Consider the following 21,315-nt stretch of genomic DNA (forward strand, 5'->3'; position numbering starts at 1 on the left):
ACTTCCTAGTGACTGATTTATTCATGGTCAAACTCGGTGCGATCATCGTCATATTTATCTTCGAGTCTTTGACGACTTATGATCTAGAATACATATGTTGCAAATAGTTGATAAAGAGCCTGCATATAATGAGTGGTTCTATCGGGGAATAATTTAATTCTATATTTTAAAGCAAAGTTTTTTGTGAATCCTCGTGTATTTCTAATCTTTTGTATATATGTCTATTTCTATTTGCATGTTTTACTTTCGTTTCTAGTTCGACGAAATTAAAGAGACGAAAATACATTTATATGAATATTATTAGCTTATCAATCTTAATAGATTTTTGAAAATCGCCTCATAAATATGTATAATACAGCTGTTTGTCGATTAGACATAATTTCCATATGTATTCTTGATCCAGACCTTGCAATGCTGGCGATTGTTTTTTTTTTTTTTATAGAAATAAGACAATATATATATGAATATTTTATATCTTATTTCTACAATAAAAAATACAAGAGCTAGCATTGCGAGGTTTGGGTCAAGAATACATTCCGCATATATTATTGACCTAAACCTTGCAATGCTGGCGATTGGTTTTTTTACCGAACAATATATATATTGCATCTCATTTCTACGGGATCAAAAGGGAGGAACGATATATAAGACCTGAAGAGATAATTTACAATTTGTCTGATTGTCGCCTTCGTTTCCTGATATTTTTCTAAGCAAGAGAAAAGACGATGAAACTTCACTTCGCGATCTTGTTGCTGGTAGGCTTGTTCGTTCACGCTACACTAGGTAAGTTTGTGATAACTTGGTGATTAAAAAAATATATTGAAGAAGAGATGCAAATCCGGATGCCACGAAATTAAAAATATATGGTATTATACGTGGTGGAGCAGCTTAAGATTTCGCGAACGATTTGGAGAAGCGAGATACTGTCCTTTAAATAAATATTCCGAAAACGAATGTTATAAGGTTAATGATGTTTATAGCGTATGAATGATTGGTGCGAATGATGATACGATTTTATTTACTCTAGGATTTTATTTACATAAATGGCTGTCCTATTTTTGGGAACGAGACTCTAAGTGTGGGTGAACACATTCGTCAATGCTCAACGGTCACTTGTCGTAATGATACTACAATAATAATGGTTCCGTGAGTCCAAGTTTCATTTCTCAAATTACTTCTTCTTCAAATATCTTCTCGTTACACCTGTAGAGATATGAGACTTGATATCCTGACATGAAATTCTGAAAGAAAAAAATCGCGTCACTTTTAATTGGTGCTTTCGATCGTTTAATTATATATTCAAGCAAGCCGATTATTACATAACGAGCGTTAATCGGTTATTCCGACCTTCGACTTTGCAATTGATTGCAAATCGATTTTAACGAAATGCGCGACAATAATAATTGATACACGATTGATCATCTAATTTAATAGAATTTAAAAAAAGAAACAATCGAGTATAGAGTCTACTTGAGATTGCGATACAGAGAAAGTACATGATTTATAAAACATGATTTATTTGCCAATAAATCAAAGAGTTTATACGGTTTATTTTAGTTATATTGCAACAAGACGATACTCTATGAAAAGAGAGATATCTTGTGTATTACTTAACATTTACAAACCTCATATCATTCTCTTCCATGTAGCAATAGATATAATAACACTAATGATATTTCTGTTTTTTTAATAATAAGTAAAGTTTCCTGTCAAAATTAATTATCCTTTTTAATTTTACTTTATTTATTTTCTGATCCCGTTGAATTTCGACAATATTCAATTATAATTATGTTTCTCTCCAGATGTCCTTTATTCCAATGTGCAGGAGGAAAGCAAATCGGTTGGAAAGAATTGGATCTCAGCAAGCCTTACTCAGAGTGCTGCGCAGGTCCGATTTGTGCGGAATAAAAGTCCAAATGGAACTCCTATATATAATATGATACATAAGAGCCTCTTTTATATCAAATATTTTCGCAGAATAAAAATATCGTTTTCGTCTGCACTTAAAAAGATCACCTTTTTCTTTGCTTGCCTGTTATTTATCGAAACTGAAGAAAAATCGCGATTACTCGCACAATAAAATCGAATTTATCTATTTGCATCCTGGCGCCTCTCGTCGCTTATACTGTTTTTAGTTCGCGTCATCATCGCATTTCAGTTGACGATTCTTTGCGATTCCTTCGCGCGACGATGAGTAACGCAAAAGAACCTTCCTCTCTTTATTTAATCGTAAATTCCGCAAATATAAATTAAAAACATTAGCTTTAATGCAAATAATCCATTGTCCGAATTCTCGTTTGCTCGTGAAATTTCGCGAAATTAATGAGAAGCTACAGCGTTTTTCAAAAATAAAATAAAAAATTCTTTAAAAAATAAATTAAAATTAAAATTTTTAAAAAATTTTTTAAAAAATTCTTTAAAAAATAAAATAAAAAATTCTTTAAAAAATAAATTAAAATTCTAAAAATCTCAGATAAAAGAGATATTCATATTTATTTATATAGATAAATTCTCGTGTTTTTAATTCAAATCAATCGGAGAGTACATCGACTTTTACATTATTTACATTTCCTCTACTTGCCTTCCATTCTCTCAAAGTTGACAGATAACAGTCGAGGAATAAAAATTTTACAGACCATGTTTTGCGAAAAAGCTTACGTTAGATTTATTATATAATACATATATTTCTCTCGCGGGACTGATTGTACTTTCCCTCTGGCAATTGTAATATTCCTTGAATAAATCCTCGTTAAATGGAGCAAAGTAAAACAGTAGCACGATGACCATTGTAGTTATATAAATTTAAAATTAATTTGTACATATCATGTGTTTAGAAAATAATAGTCCATGTGAGACGGAAAACCAATCGGATTTCGCTATATCAATGCAGAAAAATTCTTAGTTATGTAATCTCGAAAGAAAAAAAAAGGATCATCCGATACATTCTTGTAATTAGAACTTGGCAAATTATACAAAAATAGATTTACGTCGAACAAATCATCGAACGATCCGAATACGACTTTTGTTTTTTAGGAAAATGATTTTTTGAGGGAAAATTACTGTAAAAAATTATTTTTAAGGAATTTTTTTATTAAAGATGCATACAAGGTAGAATATTTTTTATGTACTTGGCGTATTTTTTTTACCTTTGTAAGGTTTTTTTTAGAGGGATATAAATTTTATATATATATATAATTATACATGTAGGGAATATTTCTACGTAACTATATTTGTGTCTACGCAGGCAAATGTAATAAATATCTATGTAACTATAATTATGGTTGCGCAGTCAAATATGTAAATTTCTACACACACTGTGTGCGTGTGTGTGCGTGCGTGCGTGCGTGCGTGCGTGCGTGCGTGCGTGCGTGCGTGCGTGCGTGCGTGCGTGTGTGTGTGTGTGTGTGTGTGTGTGTGTACATATATATATAGTGAGAGCGATTTTCGCGAGCGGAATCGCGAGCAGTGTAGCGATGGTTGCGATTGCGCAAGCGGTTTTTCTCGCGAGATGAGCGGTTTCCGTATTCGTAAGCGGTTAATCGTAGTCAAAGCGGAATAGCGGTCGTTATAAGCGGTTCGATTTGCGTATTATCAAAAAAGATAGCGGAAGTCCGAGTGAGTAAGCGGTCGTATAGCGAAATAGCGGTTTTAATCAGCGGTTTAACAAAAGGTGCGGTTCAGTGAAAAGTGCGAGACTTCGTCCTGCTCACGTGCGGTGCCCGTTATAAAGCGAGCGGAATCTTGGGCCCGTTGCGACGTGGCCCAATAAATTTTGTACTTTAGCGGTGACCTCAGGGCGCCGCGTACAATTGACCGCCGATGAGGTCTGACGTAGACAATTCTTTAATTGTCATCGCGCAACCTTTTTCGATCAGCTGATTGGCAATCAGCTGATCGTGACGTATGGGCGCGCATGCCCGTACGCTACGCTGATTTTGTCGATGGTTGACAATGTTATTGCGAATGTTTATGATCAGCGTTTCTTGATCGATGAAAAAATGCGAGATAACGGGAACGGTCGAGTTTTTCTGACTGATCGAAAGCTCGAGAAGATTCTTGACGCCCGTTAAATTAGAATTCTCGAGTTATAGAATATTATTTGAAATATTACGAGAAATTTAATCCGGGATGATTTTCGAACAATACATGTAGGGAATATTTCTGCGTAACTATATTTGTCTACGCAGGCAAATGTAATAAATGTCTATGTAACTATAATTATGGTCACGCAGTCAAATATGTAAATTTCTACACACACACACACACACACACACACACACACACACACACACACACACACACACACACATATATATATATATATAATTATAAATTACATAATTATATTCCACAAAATGATAACTGTTTATTCTCTTTATTAAGATTAATATATAATATGTCAAAATATATTACGTCTAAACAGATTAATGAAAAAAATTTTACAATATTTTTACCTTTTCATGAATATTACAAAATTTTTCACAATCCACTTGATTGTTGTTAAGTGTCACACACACAAGTCTGTGTTTTTTATTATATAATAAATGTACTTGGCGTCGCGACGCTACTGCGTCACTTGATAATAACCTTTAATATGTCACTTCTCTTCCTTGTTCCGCACTATAATTTTATTTATTTACTTATTTATTTATTATTATTATTTTTATTTTTATCATTTTTATTTATTTATTATTAATCTGTATTTAATAACCTGACTGCTTAACGTGTCACTTCTCTTCCTTGTTACACTATTCCGCACTATACATTAATAATTTCACACAACATATAACTTGTCTCTTGTTAAAGCCTTTTACATACCGTATAATCGTATACGCACGATGTGAACGCCGCTTGAGGGACAAACTCGTTTTGTTTGTGTGCGTGCGAGCATACGTACGTAAGACTGAAAATCCGGGATAACGTAAAATGTCACAATTTTGATATACGATCATCATTTCTCGGGATTGACTGCACCGATTTTATTCAAACTGGTCGCAATCGAAAGCTTATATTTACATTACATAATAAAAGTGTCGTTATATTTTTGATTACGGTCTTAGTTTCTGAAATATCTTAATCGAAAGTTTACATGACGTGAAATTCCGGAAAAGGTATTTGGTAGCGCTTATTGCTCGGATCCTGTTTTTTATGTACTTGGCGTCACGACCACAGATATCTATACTATAACTAGATCGCTAACTCCCATTGATTTTGTACATAAAATGTGTCCCCGAAAACCATGTAATATGGCGGTCGCGCATGCGTAATATTGGTGGAAAACTAATATGGTGGACACTTGTAGCCAGCTAATATTTAAGTTTTCAACTTAAAACTTGTACTTTTTACATTATAAACTTTTAATTTTGTAATAAAATAAATATAAATATATATATATATATATATATAAATGTTATATACATATATTTTTAATCTTTATATATTTTTAATCTTCTATATATATTTTTAATCTTGATTTTAATTATATCATATATCTTTTAAATATATTTTGATATATTTTATCTTTAAAGGCTGTAATAAATTTTAATTAAAAACGAAGAACATTATATATTATTTAAAAATAACTTATATTCAACTGTAGGTTTATACACAAATTACATACTTATGTACATTGTACATAACATCAACCAATCACAAACGTGACTGCTGTCCACCAACGTTACGCATGCGTGAGAATTTAGTACATAAATTTCGTGGACATGTATTTGACGCAAGTTAGCGGTCTAGTATATAGTATAGATGTCTGTGGTCACGACGCTACCGCGTCGCTTGATAAGAAAAATGAAGAGACAGAAAACATAGCTAAACCATCCACATCCAACAATTATGATAAAAAAAATAATTCAGAAAACAGTATAAAAAAGGAAACAAAAAAATTATATAATCTGAAATCGGAATATAATATATCATATCCATCATCGCTACTTCCACTAACGTATGATTTACAATGCAGACTTGAAGTAGATGGTATATTGAAAGCGCAACGTTACTTCATTGCATTTTGGGGAAATTATTTGTGGCAGACTACATGTACAAAACCTTCAAAGCAAGATTATAACAATTTAGCATCAAATATTGTAGCTGCATATCCACAACTAGCTGGAGGTACAACTGCTGATAATGTAAGTATAATATATTTAATAGCTAATTATAATACCTTCTCATTACTGCATGATGAGTTAATTTCTTGTTTTCACAGGAAATTGTCAAGACTCAATTAAGTACATGGATTCGAAATCATCGAGCTGTTTTGAAAAAGCAGCTACAAAAAAGAGATCATGAAGGCAAACCTATTACTCTCGCATCAGTTGATACGCCTACCTCGTAAGTTTAAAATTAAAAATGATTAAAAAATTAATAGTAAAAAAGAAAAGTAATTAATGATATCAATAATTACTGCTATAAACATTCTCTTTAGAGTATTAAATGATTCTGACATAAAAAATGCTTTGAAAGAATTGGGAAAAGAGTTTGTCAATATCAATGCATCACATGTGAAGCAACTTTTAAAAATTACAATGTCCGTGGCAATGGATCGAAAAAGAATCCACTGGAATTGTTGATTTAGTAACTAAATATCCGTCATTGGAACATTATGAAATGGTATGTTACTTTATAAATATAATCTAATTGCTTTTTGTATTTTTTTTATTAATAAATATTAATATTAATATTCTGTTTCAGATGCTGTTTGAATTTTTAAATATCAAATCTATTACGGAAGAATTACTTTTTAACAAAACAAACTCCATGATCGATAAATTGATGAAATACTTTTCTGTACAGGACTTTACTGAGAAAACAAAGGCACACATCATAGAAAAATTATTTCATGAACTCCGAAATAAAAAAATCAAAGAAAACATATTCTGTATTATTTACAGTAAAAGAGGTAAGTTCAAGAACATTTCATTAATTGTACTTATAATTAAATCATTTCTTACAAGCATTTTATAAAGATACTGATCATGAAATCCTAAATACTTCTTTTAAAAGTCGATCTACTGCTGTGGCAATATTTATTCGCAAACGTGACAATGTTTTAAAATAATTAAATTCGGCTAATAGCGACGCAAAGTTTTCGAAGTAAGTAAATATATTATTCAACAATCTAGATTGAAGAATTTATGGCTTTATAAGAAGTTAATCAGTTAAAATTTTATAAAAGTTAATAAAAGTTATTTTATAGAGAACTTAATATATATTTATAAAATAATAAATATATTAAATATAGTATATGTATATATATAAAGTAGTAAACATTAGTCCTTTATTAAAAAAATTTAGCATATGAACAGTTTATTTTTTCTTTTAATATTTTGTTATTTTATTATAATCATTTAATTTTAATTCTAAAGTTAGATATGGTAAGGTTATTTAGAGAAAAAATATATGTGTATTTCTTTGTAAAAATAAATATATTTTTACAAATTTCAAACAAGCATTTTATTATAATGTACCATTAATTTGAAACCTATACATTTTAAATATATTAAATTAATGCATTTAAATATGATTAATTAACACGTTTTAATGTATTAAATTAAAATATATCAAGTGCATATAAGTTATGCAGCAGGAAACGTATAAAAAGAGCTTCAGCTAATTTACGCATTTATACGTGTAAATATAACATTAAGATTTGCAGTGAGTCGAGTCGTATTCCAGCTGTCAAGTTGCGCGGACGCGTCTTGATTTCCCGAGCGAATATTATTGTTTATCCCATTGCATTCTGGTGTTATTAAAGTTCCTGTGTTCTCTTTAAAATACGAGTTCTTATTTACGAATGCGCGAGCGTGTGCGCGAGCGAGTACGCGGGTGCCGATCTTTGTGTCGCGCGCGATCGAAAGATATCGTTCCGCGGACGCAACAATATTATAAGTTTATTCAATGCAAATAATGATAATAATAGCTCGTACAATTAATTATATTACTTATTTTAGTTGTATATGTGCTACGATAAATTTGTACTTATTTATAATAATGCAAAAACGGTATGGCGTTACGTATCGCTTGATTCAAACTGCATTATGTAAATGTACAGAAAACGCATAAACCACTTTTTTTAAATCTATTCTTACTATTTTTATCAAATCAGAATATCTTTTTATATAGTAAACGTGCCCCTAGGATAAAGAGAAGATACTCAAAAATAAATTAATATAAAAAGTTTAATAAAATTTAAATTAATCAATTATATATACATATAATTATTTTTATTTATAGAACTATTTTTGTTTTATACATATATAATCTTTTTGTCAAACAATTTTTAAAGATTTTTTAATTCTTTTTGGAATAACGCCATGTATTTAGAGAAAAATAAATTACAACGTAATACTAGCTGTATGCTTATAGACTAGCTATAAGACGTCATGGTCAGAGTCCGGAACTTGGTGTCGTTTTCCCCACTCCAAGTGCATGCTAGCGGCCGAACGCCGCGAAAAGCAGTACCGTCTATGTCGGTCTAATGATGGTAGCAAAGAGGACACCGTCGCGTAAGAAAAAAATATATATATATTAACATAGAATATATGTTTATTTAATATTATACATAATATATAAAATAATATAATAAAATAATATATATGTATATATTATATAAAATATAAAATAATATAATAAATTATTAATTTTCTTTTTCTACGGTGCCCACTTTGCTACCATCACTAGACCGGCTTAGACGGTACTGCTTTTCGCGACGCTCGGCCGCTAGCATGCACATGGAGTGAGGAAAATGGCACCAAGATCCGGGTTCCTGAGTCATGGCAACACATGATCAGATTGATTATTCGAAGCCAGTTACTATTATGATCGCTAGCCAAACACGCTACCGCGTTACTTATCGTTTGATTCAAACTGCATTATATGAATATCACAAAAAATTATGTACAAAGAGTGGACTTATATACCAATTTTTACTCACCAATAATGGATTTTAAAAAGCATACGTAGTAACACAATTGAATGTAGTAACACAATCGTACGAACGAATTGTCATAATTACATATTTCATAAAAGATATAGCAAATATTGAAGTGAATTCGATTACACGCTGCGTGTGCTTGAATATGGCTGAAAATGTTACAAGATCTATAATTCTATAACTTCTTTGATCGTTTGTAATTTGATTGTGGTTATCTTTTTATTGACTGCTTTTCTACTATAATATTAATGAAAAAGGAAAGATAATAATAATTATATTCCTGTATTTGCGATACAATCCAATGAATATATACCATTTTGCATTGTCATTTGTTCTCCTAAAAAAAGAAATAGAAATTATTTACTTACTAAGAATTCTCTAATTTAATCTTAAGATATATACTGTGATCGTGACCATAAAGAGAAATCTAAAAACATAATAATAGAAGATAATAACTTGCGATTCGTTAAAACTGAGTTTTAAGGAATTTATCGAAAATATATGTATATATATGAATTAATATTAATTCGATTAACACATCAGAATTAGTAGAGTGAGAAAAACAACTAATTGAGGATTCAACGACGGAAACCGATTAAGTGCAAACGTTTACGAAAAATGCAAATTATGTTTGGAACAATTTTATGTGTTTTATTGAAAGGTTTAGTACTGACAAAGGCAACTATCACGCCGAAGGATTATATCACGTCAAACATCCTCCAGGAAGAAAGTGTTTCCATGTGTCCGGATTTAATTTTCACGCAGGTAGGAGATATTTTTCGCTTGATTAAGAAACAATTGAATGTTATTGCAGCTAGTAGTGTGACTAAAAATGAAAGATAATAAATTATATATTCTACCTACAATAAGATAAGATAAAATAAAACAATTCAATATGAAAGAAAAAAGTATGTACAATGTTGTAAAAAAAAGATGGATAAAGTTTCGAAAATTTGTTTACAAATGGATGTTATAGAGTATATTAAATTTAATTAAAAATTATTTTAAAATTTGACTGTATTATTCTCTCTCTCTCACTCTCTCTCTCTCTCTCTCTCTCTCTCTATATATATATATATATATATATATATATATATATATATATATATATATATATATATATATATATATATATATATATATATATACAGGGTGTCAGGCAATTTTTGACCTTCACGAAGTAAGAAGGTAGATTGGCTCAAATTAAGAAGGAAGGTATACTATTTTGCGATATTCGCAATAATTAACGAAAAATTAATTAAAGAAGATCGACCAATGCGCGTGGCTAGAAGCACACGGCGAAGGCGGTCTGACTGTAACATAATGGCGGCGCGCGGCGAAGCGGTGATTGGGGAGGGGAGGAGCCTTCGCCACGCGCTTACACACTCATCGCTTCTCCCCTCCCCAATCACCGCTTCGCCGCGCGCCGCCATTATGTTACAGTCAGACCGCCTCCGCCGTCGTGTGCTTCTAGCCACGCGCATTGGCCGATCTTCTTTAATTAATTTTTCGTTAACTATTGCGAATATCGCAAAATAGTATAGTACTTTCCTTCTTAATTTGAGCCAATCTACCTTCTTACTTCGTGAAGGTCAAAAATTGCCTGACACCCTGTATATACAGGGTGAGCCATTTTAATTAACGCACGCAATTATTTCGGAAACAAAGCATTTTAGAGAAAAATGTTTCAGACAAAAGTTTTATGGTTTCGAGGGGGCCATAAGATGGTACCATTGGTTTGACCTTGAAGAGTCATTTGAAGGTCACGTGAAGGTCACTTCAATTTTTTTTAACGGAACACCCTATATATTTTTGCACATTCTAGTAGCTTATCTCGAGAGCTTTCCAAACACTATAATTAAGTACCTTTTCGTTAAGTACTTTTTGAGTTATGAGGCTTGAAATAATTTCTTAATTTTACATAAACCGTAAAAATCTTTTTGAAGCTTGAAATAATTTCTTAATTTTACATAAACCGTAAAATATCTTGTAAAATATTCATTTTTCGATTATCTTACCTTAATACTTTTATGTACAAAATAATGAAAGGAATCAATTGGTGTAAAGAAAACACATAGTTGTTTTTAAGAAAAAATATGGAATTGTTAATTGCAAATTACATATTTTTTCTTCAAAACAACTATGTGTTTTTTTTACACCAATTGATTCCTCTCATTATTTTGTACATAAAAGTATTAAGGTAAGATAATCGAAAAATGAATATTTTACAAGATATTTTACGGTTTATGTAAAATTAAGAAATTATTTCAAGCCTCATAACTCAAAAAGTACTTAACGAAAAGGAACTTAATTATAGTGTTTTGGAAAGCTCTCGAGATAAGCTACTAGAATGTGCAAAAATATATAGGGTGTTCCGTTAAAAAAAATTGAAGTGACCTTCACGTGACCTTCAAATGACTCTTCAAGGTCAAACCAATGGTACCATCTTATGGCCCCCTCGAAACCATAAAACTTTTGTCTGAAACATTTTTCTCTAAAATGCTTTCTTTCCGAAATAATTGCGTGCGTTAATTAAAATGGCTCACCCTGTATACAGTGGTTACCAAACATTCCGGGCCACCTAAATAATTTTTGAATGGTTTGAAATATAGGATTGAAATTTATAGGGATACAATGGGATCACAAAGTCTATTATTTAACCACAAAAACACCCACCACCACACTCCCGGGGAACGGGGAGAGGGGGGAGCAAAAAATCTTAAATGGCAACCCCTATTTTTTATTACATATTTTTATAGCTGAAGTCGAGAGCTTTCCAAAACACTATAACTAAATATTTTTTCATCAAGTACTTTCCGAGTTATGAGGCTTGAAATCATTTTTTAATTTTACATAAACCGTAAAATATCTTGTAAAATATTCATTTTTCGATTATCTTACCTTAATACTTTTATGTACAAAATAATGAGAGAAATCAATGGTGTAAAGAAAACACAGTTATTTTTAAGAAAAAATATGTAATTGTTAATTGCAAATACATATTTTTTCTTCGAAACAACTATGTGTTTTCTTTACACCCATTGATTCCTCTCATTATTTTGTACATAAAAGTATTAAAGTAAGATAATCGAAAAATGAATATTTTACAAGATATTTTACGGTTTATGTAAAATTAAGAAATGATTTCAAGCCTTATAACTCAAAAAGTACTTGAGAGAAAAATATTTTATTATAGTGTTTTGGAAAGCCCTCGAGATAAACTACAAGAATATGCAATGAAAAATAGGGAATTCCATTTAAGAAATTGACGGTGACCTTCACGTGACCTTCAAATGACTCTCCATAGTTAAATCATTGCCACCATCTGATGGCCCCCTTCAAGCCATACAACTTTTGTTTGAAACATTTCTTTCTAAAGTGCATAGTTTATGAAATATTCGACCGTTCCTGGACTTTTGGGACACCCTGTATATATATAATTATTATTTCTAAAAATAACAATTTTTAAAATTAATGAAGTTTTCTGTCTACTATCTGCTACATTATTATATACATACGATGGCACTTCAACAGATTTTTATGTTATTTTTCTTCAATTTTTAAAATTTCCTTATTTTCCTAGATATATATAATAATATTTATTGATATATAGTAAGCTTTATACTAATGTAGATTTTATTTTATGAAATTAATTTAGAAAGTTAGCATCATTTCTTTGTGTTAAGAATAATTGTATAACGGCACAGAGCTACTAAATATCGAGATGAAAAGTCTGTCTAATAAAAAAATCATTCCTCAAACATTCTTCAAGTTGTATCTATTAACGCTAATATTTCGATCGACAATATATTCAATAACAATCACTAGAATTTATATTAATTTTCATTGTACATTTATCCATTTATATAGAATGATGTCCACATATTTTTATCGAGGCATTATCGGTTTATACTGTCGGTTTATACAATCATTTCCAGGATCTGTTTGTGAAAAAAATATAACAACATTCGAGAAAAAACTTGACAAGGTTATAAATAAAAGAATTTATATAAGTCTATGACTAATATTTAATAACTATAAAGAAACAATATTATTAACCTCTTTATTTTTGAAGTACAAACATTAATAAAACTTTGGTGATATCGGCAAATTTTTCAAAAGAAATTTGAGTTGCAGTAAAATTGAAAAGAGTTAACTAACCCGAGCAGAAATGAAATCAGGCATGCCCGATGTATGGCTAGGGCCTGATCGGGAAGCAATAAGGTGTGCCCTAATAAGAGATTCCCGACATGTGCCTGATCCGGTACGCAATAGAAGATATCTAACCTGCATTTCTCTTATAGGTTTTAATATTGGACCACAGATGTCTATACTATAGGACATCTGTTTGTTGGATTAACTATATAGTACCTAACCTGCAATTTGGCAAATCATCTATTGTCTAAGTGGTCACAAAGTATGTTAAATATCTAATTAATAAAGTGATTATTAATGTTTATTATGAATACAAATGAAAAAGAGCGTTTATTGACACGCATTCGCATGAGAAGGTTACGAACTGCTCGTCGTACAGTATTTTATTCAAGATTTGAATCGTACGGTAAATATATATCTAAGTGAAATATAATTTTATTTTACGATATTTTATTTAAAAATCATAAATTTAATAATAATAATATGTAATTATTGGTTAAATTATCTATACTATAGGACATCTGTTTGTTGGATTAACTATATAGTACCTAACCAGCAATTTGGCAAATCATCTATTGTCTAAGTGGTGACAAAGTATGTTAAATATCTAATTAATAAAGTGATTATTAATGTTTATTATGAATACAAATGAAAAAGAGCGTTTATTGACACGCATTCGCATGAGAAGGTTACGAACTGCTCGTCGTACAGTATTTTATTCAAGATTTGAATCGTACGGTAAATATATATCTAAGTGAAATATAATTTTATTTTACGATATTTTATTTAAAAATCATAAATTTAATAATAATAATATGTAGTTATTGGTTAAATTATTAATAAGTTAATAAAAATAGTACATTTATTAACATCTATAGTAAAAAATTATATATATATATATATATATATATATATATATGTATATATATATATATATATATATATATATTGTAATAAAAAATATAAATTACATTTCCACACAATATCTCAGTAATCATCAACGAACAGTAACATTACAACTTTAACATCAATATTAAAATTTCCAACTCAACAATGTAATTGTTATGTATAATACAACATATATTGTTGAATAAGAAATTATAATATTGATCTAATGTTATTGTTTGTTGATGTTTACTGACATTGACAATGAATATAACGAATTAAAATAAAATATACACTCGTCAAAAAAATTATCGCAACACGCAATTAATATTAAAATTTCACCTAAATTCAAATAAGCGTATCTCCGCGAAAAATTATCGCATTTGAAAAATTTTTTTTTTGTTTTAAAGGGTAAAGTCTCCACTTTAAGAAACTTTCGTTAAATTTTGATTTCATTCTCTCTCCCTCTCTTCATCCCTTTAAAAGTAAGGACGTGTTTTTTTTTCAAAAAATTGCAAAGTTTGACGAACTCTACGGGGTGTACTAAATTTTTTTCGTCAATATCATCATAACTATCATAAAATATGGACTTTTCTTTACAAGTTTAAAAAAAAATTGAAGCCCGTGCGATTTTCTTTCGCGGAGTTACGGCGTATCAAAATTATCTATGCATTTTTGTGCAACCGCCAACATTTGTATTAACCGATGGGTACCACGGGGACCACTCCACATAGCGTATCGCTGTCATTCCGGGAGGTAATAAAATTACGGGATTTGTGCGTTTATATGTGGATATTCCACCCCTAATTTTCGTTTAAACGAAGAATTTTTGTTTTCCGAATAAACAACAGTATTTTTAATACTGTGAAGTTTCGTACGTACTGAAGTAAGTACTTACAGTACATACATAATTTCACAGTACTGACGTTCTTACAGTACATAACTTCACAATACTGAAGTTCACACAGTATACACTGTGAAGTTATGTACTGTACTTACTTCAGTACGTACAAAACTTCATAGTATTAAAAACACTGTGTTGTTCATTCGGGAAACAAAAATGCCTCGTTTAAACGAAAATCAATGTGCGCAAATTATTGCTCTTTTGGAAGAAGGGGCAAGTCAGGCACATGTTGCAAGGCGAATGGGTGTGCATCGGGCCTCAATCTCTCGAGTTTGGGCTCGTTATGAAGAAACAGGCGGATTTCGTCGGAGAAGAGGACAAGGTCGAAGACGAGCAACATCAGCTCGAGAAGATCGTCTCATCGTAAACGCGGCAATACAAAATCCAGTAATAATTGCGCGACAAATCGCTAATGACATTCTGCCGTACAGACGAATAAGCGATCAAACAATCAGGAATCGTCTGCACGAAAGAAACTTCAGTTCGCGAGTTCGTGCTCAAGTACCAATGTTGTCTGTGGCTCATCGACGTAATCGTTTACAATATGCACGCAGTCATCAGAACTGGACTGCAAGACAATGGAACAACGTATTGTTCACTGACGAGTCGCGATTTTGCCTCTTCGGTTCTGACAGAAGAGTTCGTGTTTGGCGTCGTCAGGGACACCGTTTTGAAGAGAATTGCGTCGAACCTGTTCGAGCATTTGGTGGTGGTTCAATTATGGTATGGGGTGGAATATCCACACATAGACGCACAAATCTCGTAATTGTACCACCTCCCAGAATGACAGCGATACGCTATGTGGAGGAAATTTTGCGTCCTCACATAATTCCGATGCGTCGTCAAATGGGGCGCAATTTCATTCTAATGCAAGATAATGCTCGCCCACACACTGCCAGGATTACAGTTGACTTCTTCGAAGAAAACAACATCGAGGTGTTACCACATCCAGCGATGAGCCCGGATTTAAATCCCATCGAACATCTGTGGGATATAATGGCAAGAAGGCTGCGTGATTTGGAGAGGCAGCCAACCAATCTCCAGCAATTGGAAGCAGCTCTACAGCGAATTTGGTTCGAAATTCCGCAGGCCACAATTAGAGCTTGCATTAATATGCGTGAGCGCCTGCAAGAGGTCATCCGAAGACGAGGCGGAAATACACATTTTTAAATACATACAACATACATCCCTTTTCCAACACACACACACACACACACACACACACACACACACACACACACACACACACACACACACACACACACACACACACACACATACACACACACACACACACACACACACACACACACATGATGGGTAAAATCCGATCAACAACCTCCCCGTGGTGCCCATCGGTTAATACAAATGTTGGCGGTTGCACAAAAATGCATAGATAATTTTGATACGCCGTAACTCCGCGAAAGAAAATCGCACGGGCTTCAATTTTTTTTTAAACTTGTAAAGAAAAGTCCATATTTTATGATAGTTATGATGATATTGACGAAAAAAATTTAGTACACCCCGTAGAGTTCGTCAAACTTTGCAATTTTTTGGAAAAAAAAACACGTCCTTACTTTTAAAGGGATGAAGAGAGGGAGAGAGAATGAAATCAAAATTTAACGAAAGTTTCTTAAAGTGGAGACTTTACCCTTTAAAACAAAAAAAAATTTTTCAAATGCGATAATTTTTCGCGGAGATACGCTTATTTGAATTTAGGTGAAATTTTAATATTAATTGCGTGTTGCGATAATTTTTTTGACGAGTGTATATAATACAGTAAATATATTGTTTAAAATTATATATCAAAATCATATATAAAATTGTAAGAATTAAAATAATTAACTATTATTCAGATAATAACTATCCAAATTCAAATATTTATGGAGTGGCATCAACATCCAGAGGTCATAATTTGATGGTATCTAATTTTGAATCCGACGATGGTTCATCAAGTGAACTCGGTATTAACTCAAATGAAGAACAAAATGTGAATATTATACAAAGTCATATAAGCTCTCAAAGTATCAAAGATCATGTAAATAATGCAGAATGTGAAAATAATGATTTAGAAAGCGAAAATGCTAATGAAGACAATGGAGGCATTAATGAGGGAATTGAAAACGAAAGAGAAGGAAACGAAATAAGAGAAATCGTAATAACAGATGTTAGTGATAGCGAAGACAACAACCACAATAGTGAGGAAACAAATGATAATGAAAGCGATGAAACATGGGATGAAGTAACACAGCTTCGACAATGGGCAATTCAGTCTCATATTGAACATTGTTATTTAGATTCACTGCTTTGGATTTTGAGAAGACGATTAATTCCAAATCTGCCAACAACATCCAAAACATTTTTGAGAACGACATCGGCTAATTATCAGATTAAAGAATTCAGAGCAAACGATGGCGCGATCATAGGTGAATTCGTATATTTTGGAATAACTGCAGGTCTTCAAAGGTGTGTAAATAAAGAAGTACATCAAACAGATATACTCGATTTGCAAATAAATTGTGATGGCCTTCCTTTATATAAGTCCAGCGCGAAAGAATTTTGGCCGATTTTGTGTAAAGTCCACAACATTCCGGACATATACAAACCTTTTCCTGTGGCTATATTTTGCGGTAATGGAAAACCTAATAATTTAAACAATTATTTAAATGACTTCATAAGGGAAATGAACGAATTGACACGCGAAGGTATTATAATCGAAGAACGAATCTTTAGGGTACGTATTATGTGCTTTGTTTGCGACAGACCCGCACGTTCATTTCTGAAATGCATAAAAGGTCATGGAGGATATAACGCATATGAACGATGCTTAATTCCTGGACAACGATGTCAAAATCGAACTGTTTATCCCTCCGTGATCTGTGATAAACGAACCGATAAATCGTTTAGAGAGCAACAAGATCCTGAGCATCACGTCGGCATCTCTCCACTTCTTCATTTAGAACCTCCGATCAATATGATAAAACAATTTGTCCTTGATTTCATGCACCAAGGTTGCTTAGGTGTTACAAAAAAAATGATACTTGATTTTTGGTTGGAAGGAAGTCTAACTACAAGACTGAGTCCAAGTAAAAAACGTCTGTTGTCACAAAGTTTAACTGAATTACAATCACAAATACCAGTAGACTTTCAACGAACAACAAGATCAATAACAGATATTTCCAGATGGAAAGCAACGGAGTACAGATTGTTTTTGCTTTATATTGGTCCTATTGTTTTACAGCAAATATTGGAAAAGAGATATTATAATCATTTTCTCCTTCTTCATGTTGCATGTAGAATCCTGAACTCAGATAACTTATGTCTGAAATATAATTTTCAAGCAAAAGTTTATTTGAACAATTTTGTTATGCTTACAAAACAATATTATAATACACAAAGTTTAGTCTTAAATATTCATAGTCTTAGTCACCTAGCCGATGATGTCAAAAACATGAAATGTTCCTTAAGCAATTATACAGCTTTTCCATTTGAGAATCTATTAGGAAAAATGAAGAGAATGCTTCGAAGTGGAAATCGACCACTCGCACAATTCTGCCGACGGCAGCATGAATTACTTTATGCAGTGTCAAAGAAAGTGACGTTACCACAGACTGTCATGATATTAAAAACAGGCCTTTCTGAATCATGTGGACGAACTCCTATCAAAAAGATCAAATATAAAGAAACTATATTAATATGTAAAAAACCAAATAATGTGATATCTCTCACAAATAAAAATATAATAAAAATCAAGACAATGTATAGCATACCGCAAAATGGTAGAAAAGAGGATATTATATTGACTGGATATAAATTAAAAATTGTGAAACCAATATTTACGTACCCTCATAATTCAGGTAAACTTGATATGTGGCAGGTAGTTGAAACTAAAATCAAAACTACATGTTTACTCCAGTCCGTTACTTGTAAAATGATCTTCTTAAAAACTACGATTTATGAAAATGATGAAGAGAATGATGACGAAGAGAAAACAAAGACTTTTGCTGTGCCACTTCTTCATATGTGAGGTTTCATATGTAAGTACATATTATGTGCGAATATCAAACATCAAATACAATATTAACTAGAGATTCTATAATACAGTTATACGAGAGAGAGAGAGAGAGAGAGAGAGAAAGAGAGAGAGAGAGAGAGAGAAATATATTGTGTAAGTGAAAAATATATTATAATATTACTGTTAAAATGACGATTTACATGAAAAGACATGTGTATTGAATAGATTATTATTTATTTTCATATTTTTTTCAATAATAAGATTCAATAACTAAGTACAATGACAACGATTTGATCAGCTTAATCCTTTTTTTACTACACTCAAATATATTTGGGCAGAAAAAGCCTACGTCCGAATATATTTGGGCTTATTTTTTTCATTTATACAATATAATTATGTTTGAATATAAATTGAAAATAATAAATATATAAGATGGAAATTGATGTTCACATTACTAATTAGGTAGTAAATACGTTTTTTAATGCATTTACTTTGATTAAATTTCTTCGTTTGCGATTGTAATTGAATTAATGATTAATTAAATAATTGCTAATTATAAAATGATTAATATGTATTTTATAAATCAAATCAAATATTGCTCTGAAATTGTTATAAAGTAATTTATGTCTTTAAATAATTTAAAAAAGTATGGCAATAAAATTGTCATACTTTTATTAATTATTTTTAAAAAATTACAAGTAAGAATAAGAACGTCAGTTAAATCCGCACAGCATTTAGTGCATATCTAGAGAAGATTGTAAGAAAAGAATTAAGACGGTCTTAAATATAAGAACTTGTCTATAATTACTACTTATTATCACATAGAAAAACTTAAGCATTTAAAAAGTAAAAAACTCGACCGATTATAATTAAATATTTTTTTATAATTACATTTTGCATTTATTTACTGCTTAAGTCTTACTACTTTTTCTACTGCTATTAATCTCATCGAAGTTTTTGGCGCCATTTAGCCACTTGAGATCCAAGGAAATACGTAGTCGCGCTGAATGGCTTTTGTTTAGTAAATGTATCTTCTTGGATACCGAGTGGCTAAATGGCGCCAAAAACTTCGATGAGACCAATGGCAGTAGAAAAAGTAGTGAGACTTAAACTGTAAACAAATTGATCAATTACAATATGTAATTATAAAAAGTGTTTAATTATAATTGGTCGAGTTCTTTACTGTTACTGAAGTGAGCGCACATACACGTGTAATGCAAACATCTGACGTATAACTTCTCTTTAGTGTGTGCATCTTGTCTCTCACTAAGAACACGTTAATTGTAGCAATGAAAAAAATGATGTCTGGAAAGAAGAAATTCTCACAAACGGTGCATACATATATTTTTATTTTCTGCATTTGCCTTCGATTCTCATTATTTATATTTTATTGCGATTTTAACCTCTCTTGTAAAATTTTTTAACCTATGTGAATTAACCTCTAAATTGTAAAACAGAGAAGACAAACAATGCACGATACGTTTTGTAAAATATGTAAGTAAAACGTAGAACTATCGAAAAGGCCTCTTTCCAAATGCCTAGTTGCGACTCATTGTCAGTGGCAAAGTGGCTGCTTGAGAAGAAAATAGATTTCTCTCTCTTCCTTCCTTTCCCTCTCTCTTTCTGGCTTTTTTTCCTCTCTTTTATCTTGTTTTATATTTTTGACAATATTTTCTCAATTTTCTCAATTTGATAATATTTTTCATTTATGATGGGTATTGCAATTATATATGTCAATATTCATTTGCATTATTATTCAGTTAATGTGATATTCGCTTTCATTCTTAATTCTAATAAAATTAATAAAAATAATATTTATTTTGTAGAATTTGGAAAAATCCAATGGAATTTACAAACTTATTGAGTTTATAGCTAAAGATAAATGCAAAGGTCGAAGTGTGGATATTGTACCATGTGAATGGATTGTTTATGATAATGCGACTGGAAACTTGAAGACAGTTTTCATGCCACCACCATATACAACTAAAACAGCAGAATTATTGTACTCTCTTGTTAAAAATAAGGCAGAGCCATCAAAGTCGTGGCCATTATATGAAATAAATATTGTAGGTGAAGCCAGTAAATTTTTACTAAGCTTTTTCTGATATAATTGAAATTTTATGAGCAATTTATTCTGTTGATATTCAGATATAACTCTTATTCTTAATCTAGTATCAATTTATGATACATGATAAACTGTTTGAACACATAATCATTTTTATCATGTCAATTTTATTTTTGTATTTCTTAAACATTGATGTACTTCTAGAAACTTACGAATTAGCTGTGATTAAATTAAAAGAAGTGAACGTAAAGGAATATGTTTATTCCACAGAAAGTGATCATGGTGAAATCCGATCACTTTCTGACAGAAAAAAATACAAACTGAAAGCGATTAAAACTGACTATAAT

General features: G+C 31.2%; 3 protein-coding genes and 1 pseudogene across 5 annotated transcripts in view; all 4 read left to right on the top strand.

The window, feature by feature from the left end:
- The first annotated feature begins 725 nt into the window (after nt 1-725).
- Nucleotides 726-1,908, top strand: LOC145965764 (uncharacterized). The gene is made up of 3 exons (XM_083089451.1): nt 726-787; nt 1,048-1,146; nt 1,803-1,908. Exons 1-3 carry the CDS (start codon nt 726-728, stop codon nt 1,906-1,908), a joined length of 267 nt encoding a protein of 88 aa, XP_082945577.1.
- A 3,698-nt stretch (nt 1,909-5,606) lies between these two features.
- On the top strand, nt 5,607-8,427 carry LOC145965510 (uncharacterized). Of its 2 annotated transcripts, none has more exons than XM_083089133.1 (5): nt 5,607-6,140; nt 6,218-6,342; nt 6,437-6,621; nt 6,703-6,910; nt 8,377-8,427. In XM_083089133.1, the coding sequence occupies exons 1-3, from the start codon at nt 5,718-5,720 to the stop codon at nt 6,579-6,581; spliced, it is 693 nt and encodes a 230-aa protein (XP_082945259.1). In that variant the 5' UTR covers nt 5,607-5,717; the 3' UTR covers nt 6,582-6,621; nt 6,703-6,910; nt 8,377-8,427. The 2 variants fall into 2 exon arrangements, with proteins under 2 accessions (XP_082945259.1, XP_082945258.1); XM_083089132.1 differs by lacking the exon at nt 8,377-8,427 and adding an exon at nt 7,015-7,108.
- A 347-nt stretch (nt 8,428-8,774) lies between these two features.
- LOC145965739 (proto-oncogene tyrosine-protein kinase ROS-like) overlaps nt 8,775-21,315 on the top strand; it is a 43,359-nt pseudogene continuing 30,818 nt past the window's right edge. The window contains exon 1 of the transcript XR_014436786.1: nt 8,775-9,709. The product of XR_014436786.1 is annotated as a proto-oncogene tyrosine-protein kinase ROS-like (transcript). The remainder of the gene's footprint in view (nt 9,710-21,315) is intronic.
- On the top strand, nt 15,115-18,915 carry LOC145965591 (uncharacterized). The gene is made up of 3 exons (XM_083089260.1): nt 15,115-15,251; nt 15,320-16,005; nt 16,745-18,915. The coding sequence occupies exons 1-3, from the start codon at nt 15,115-15,117 to the stop codon at nt 18,913-18,915; spliced, it is 2,994 nt and encodes a 997-aa protein (XP_082945386.1).

The sequence above is a fragment of the Camponotus vicinus genome, unplaced genomic scaffold (genome assembly GCF_025532165.1).
Source record: "Camponotus vicinus isolate PSW18456_S1 unplaced genomic scaffold, iyCamVici1.0 SCAF_14, whole genome shotgun sequence".
Lineage (NCBI taxonomy): Eukaryota > Metazoa > Arthropoda > Insecta > Hymenoptera > Formicidae > Camponotus > Camponotus vicinus.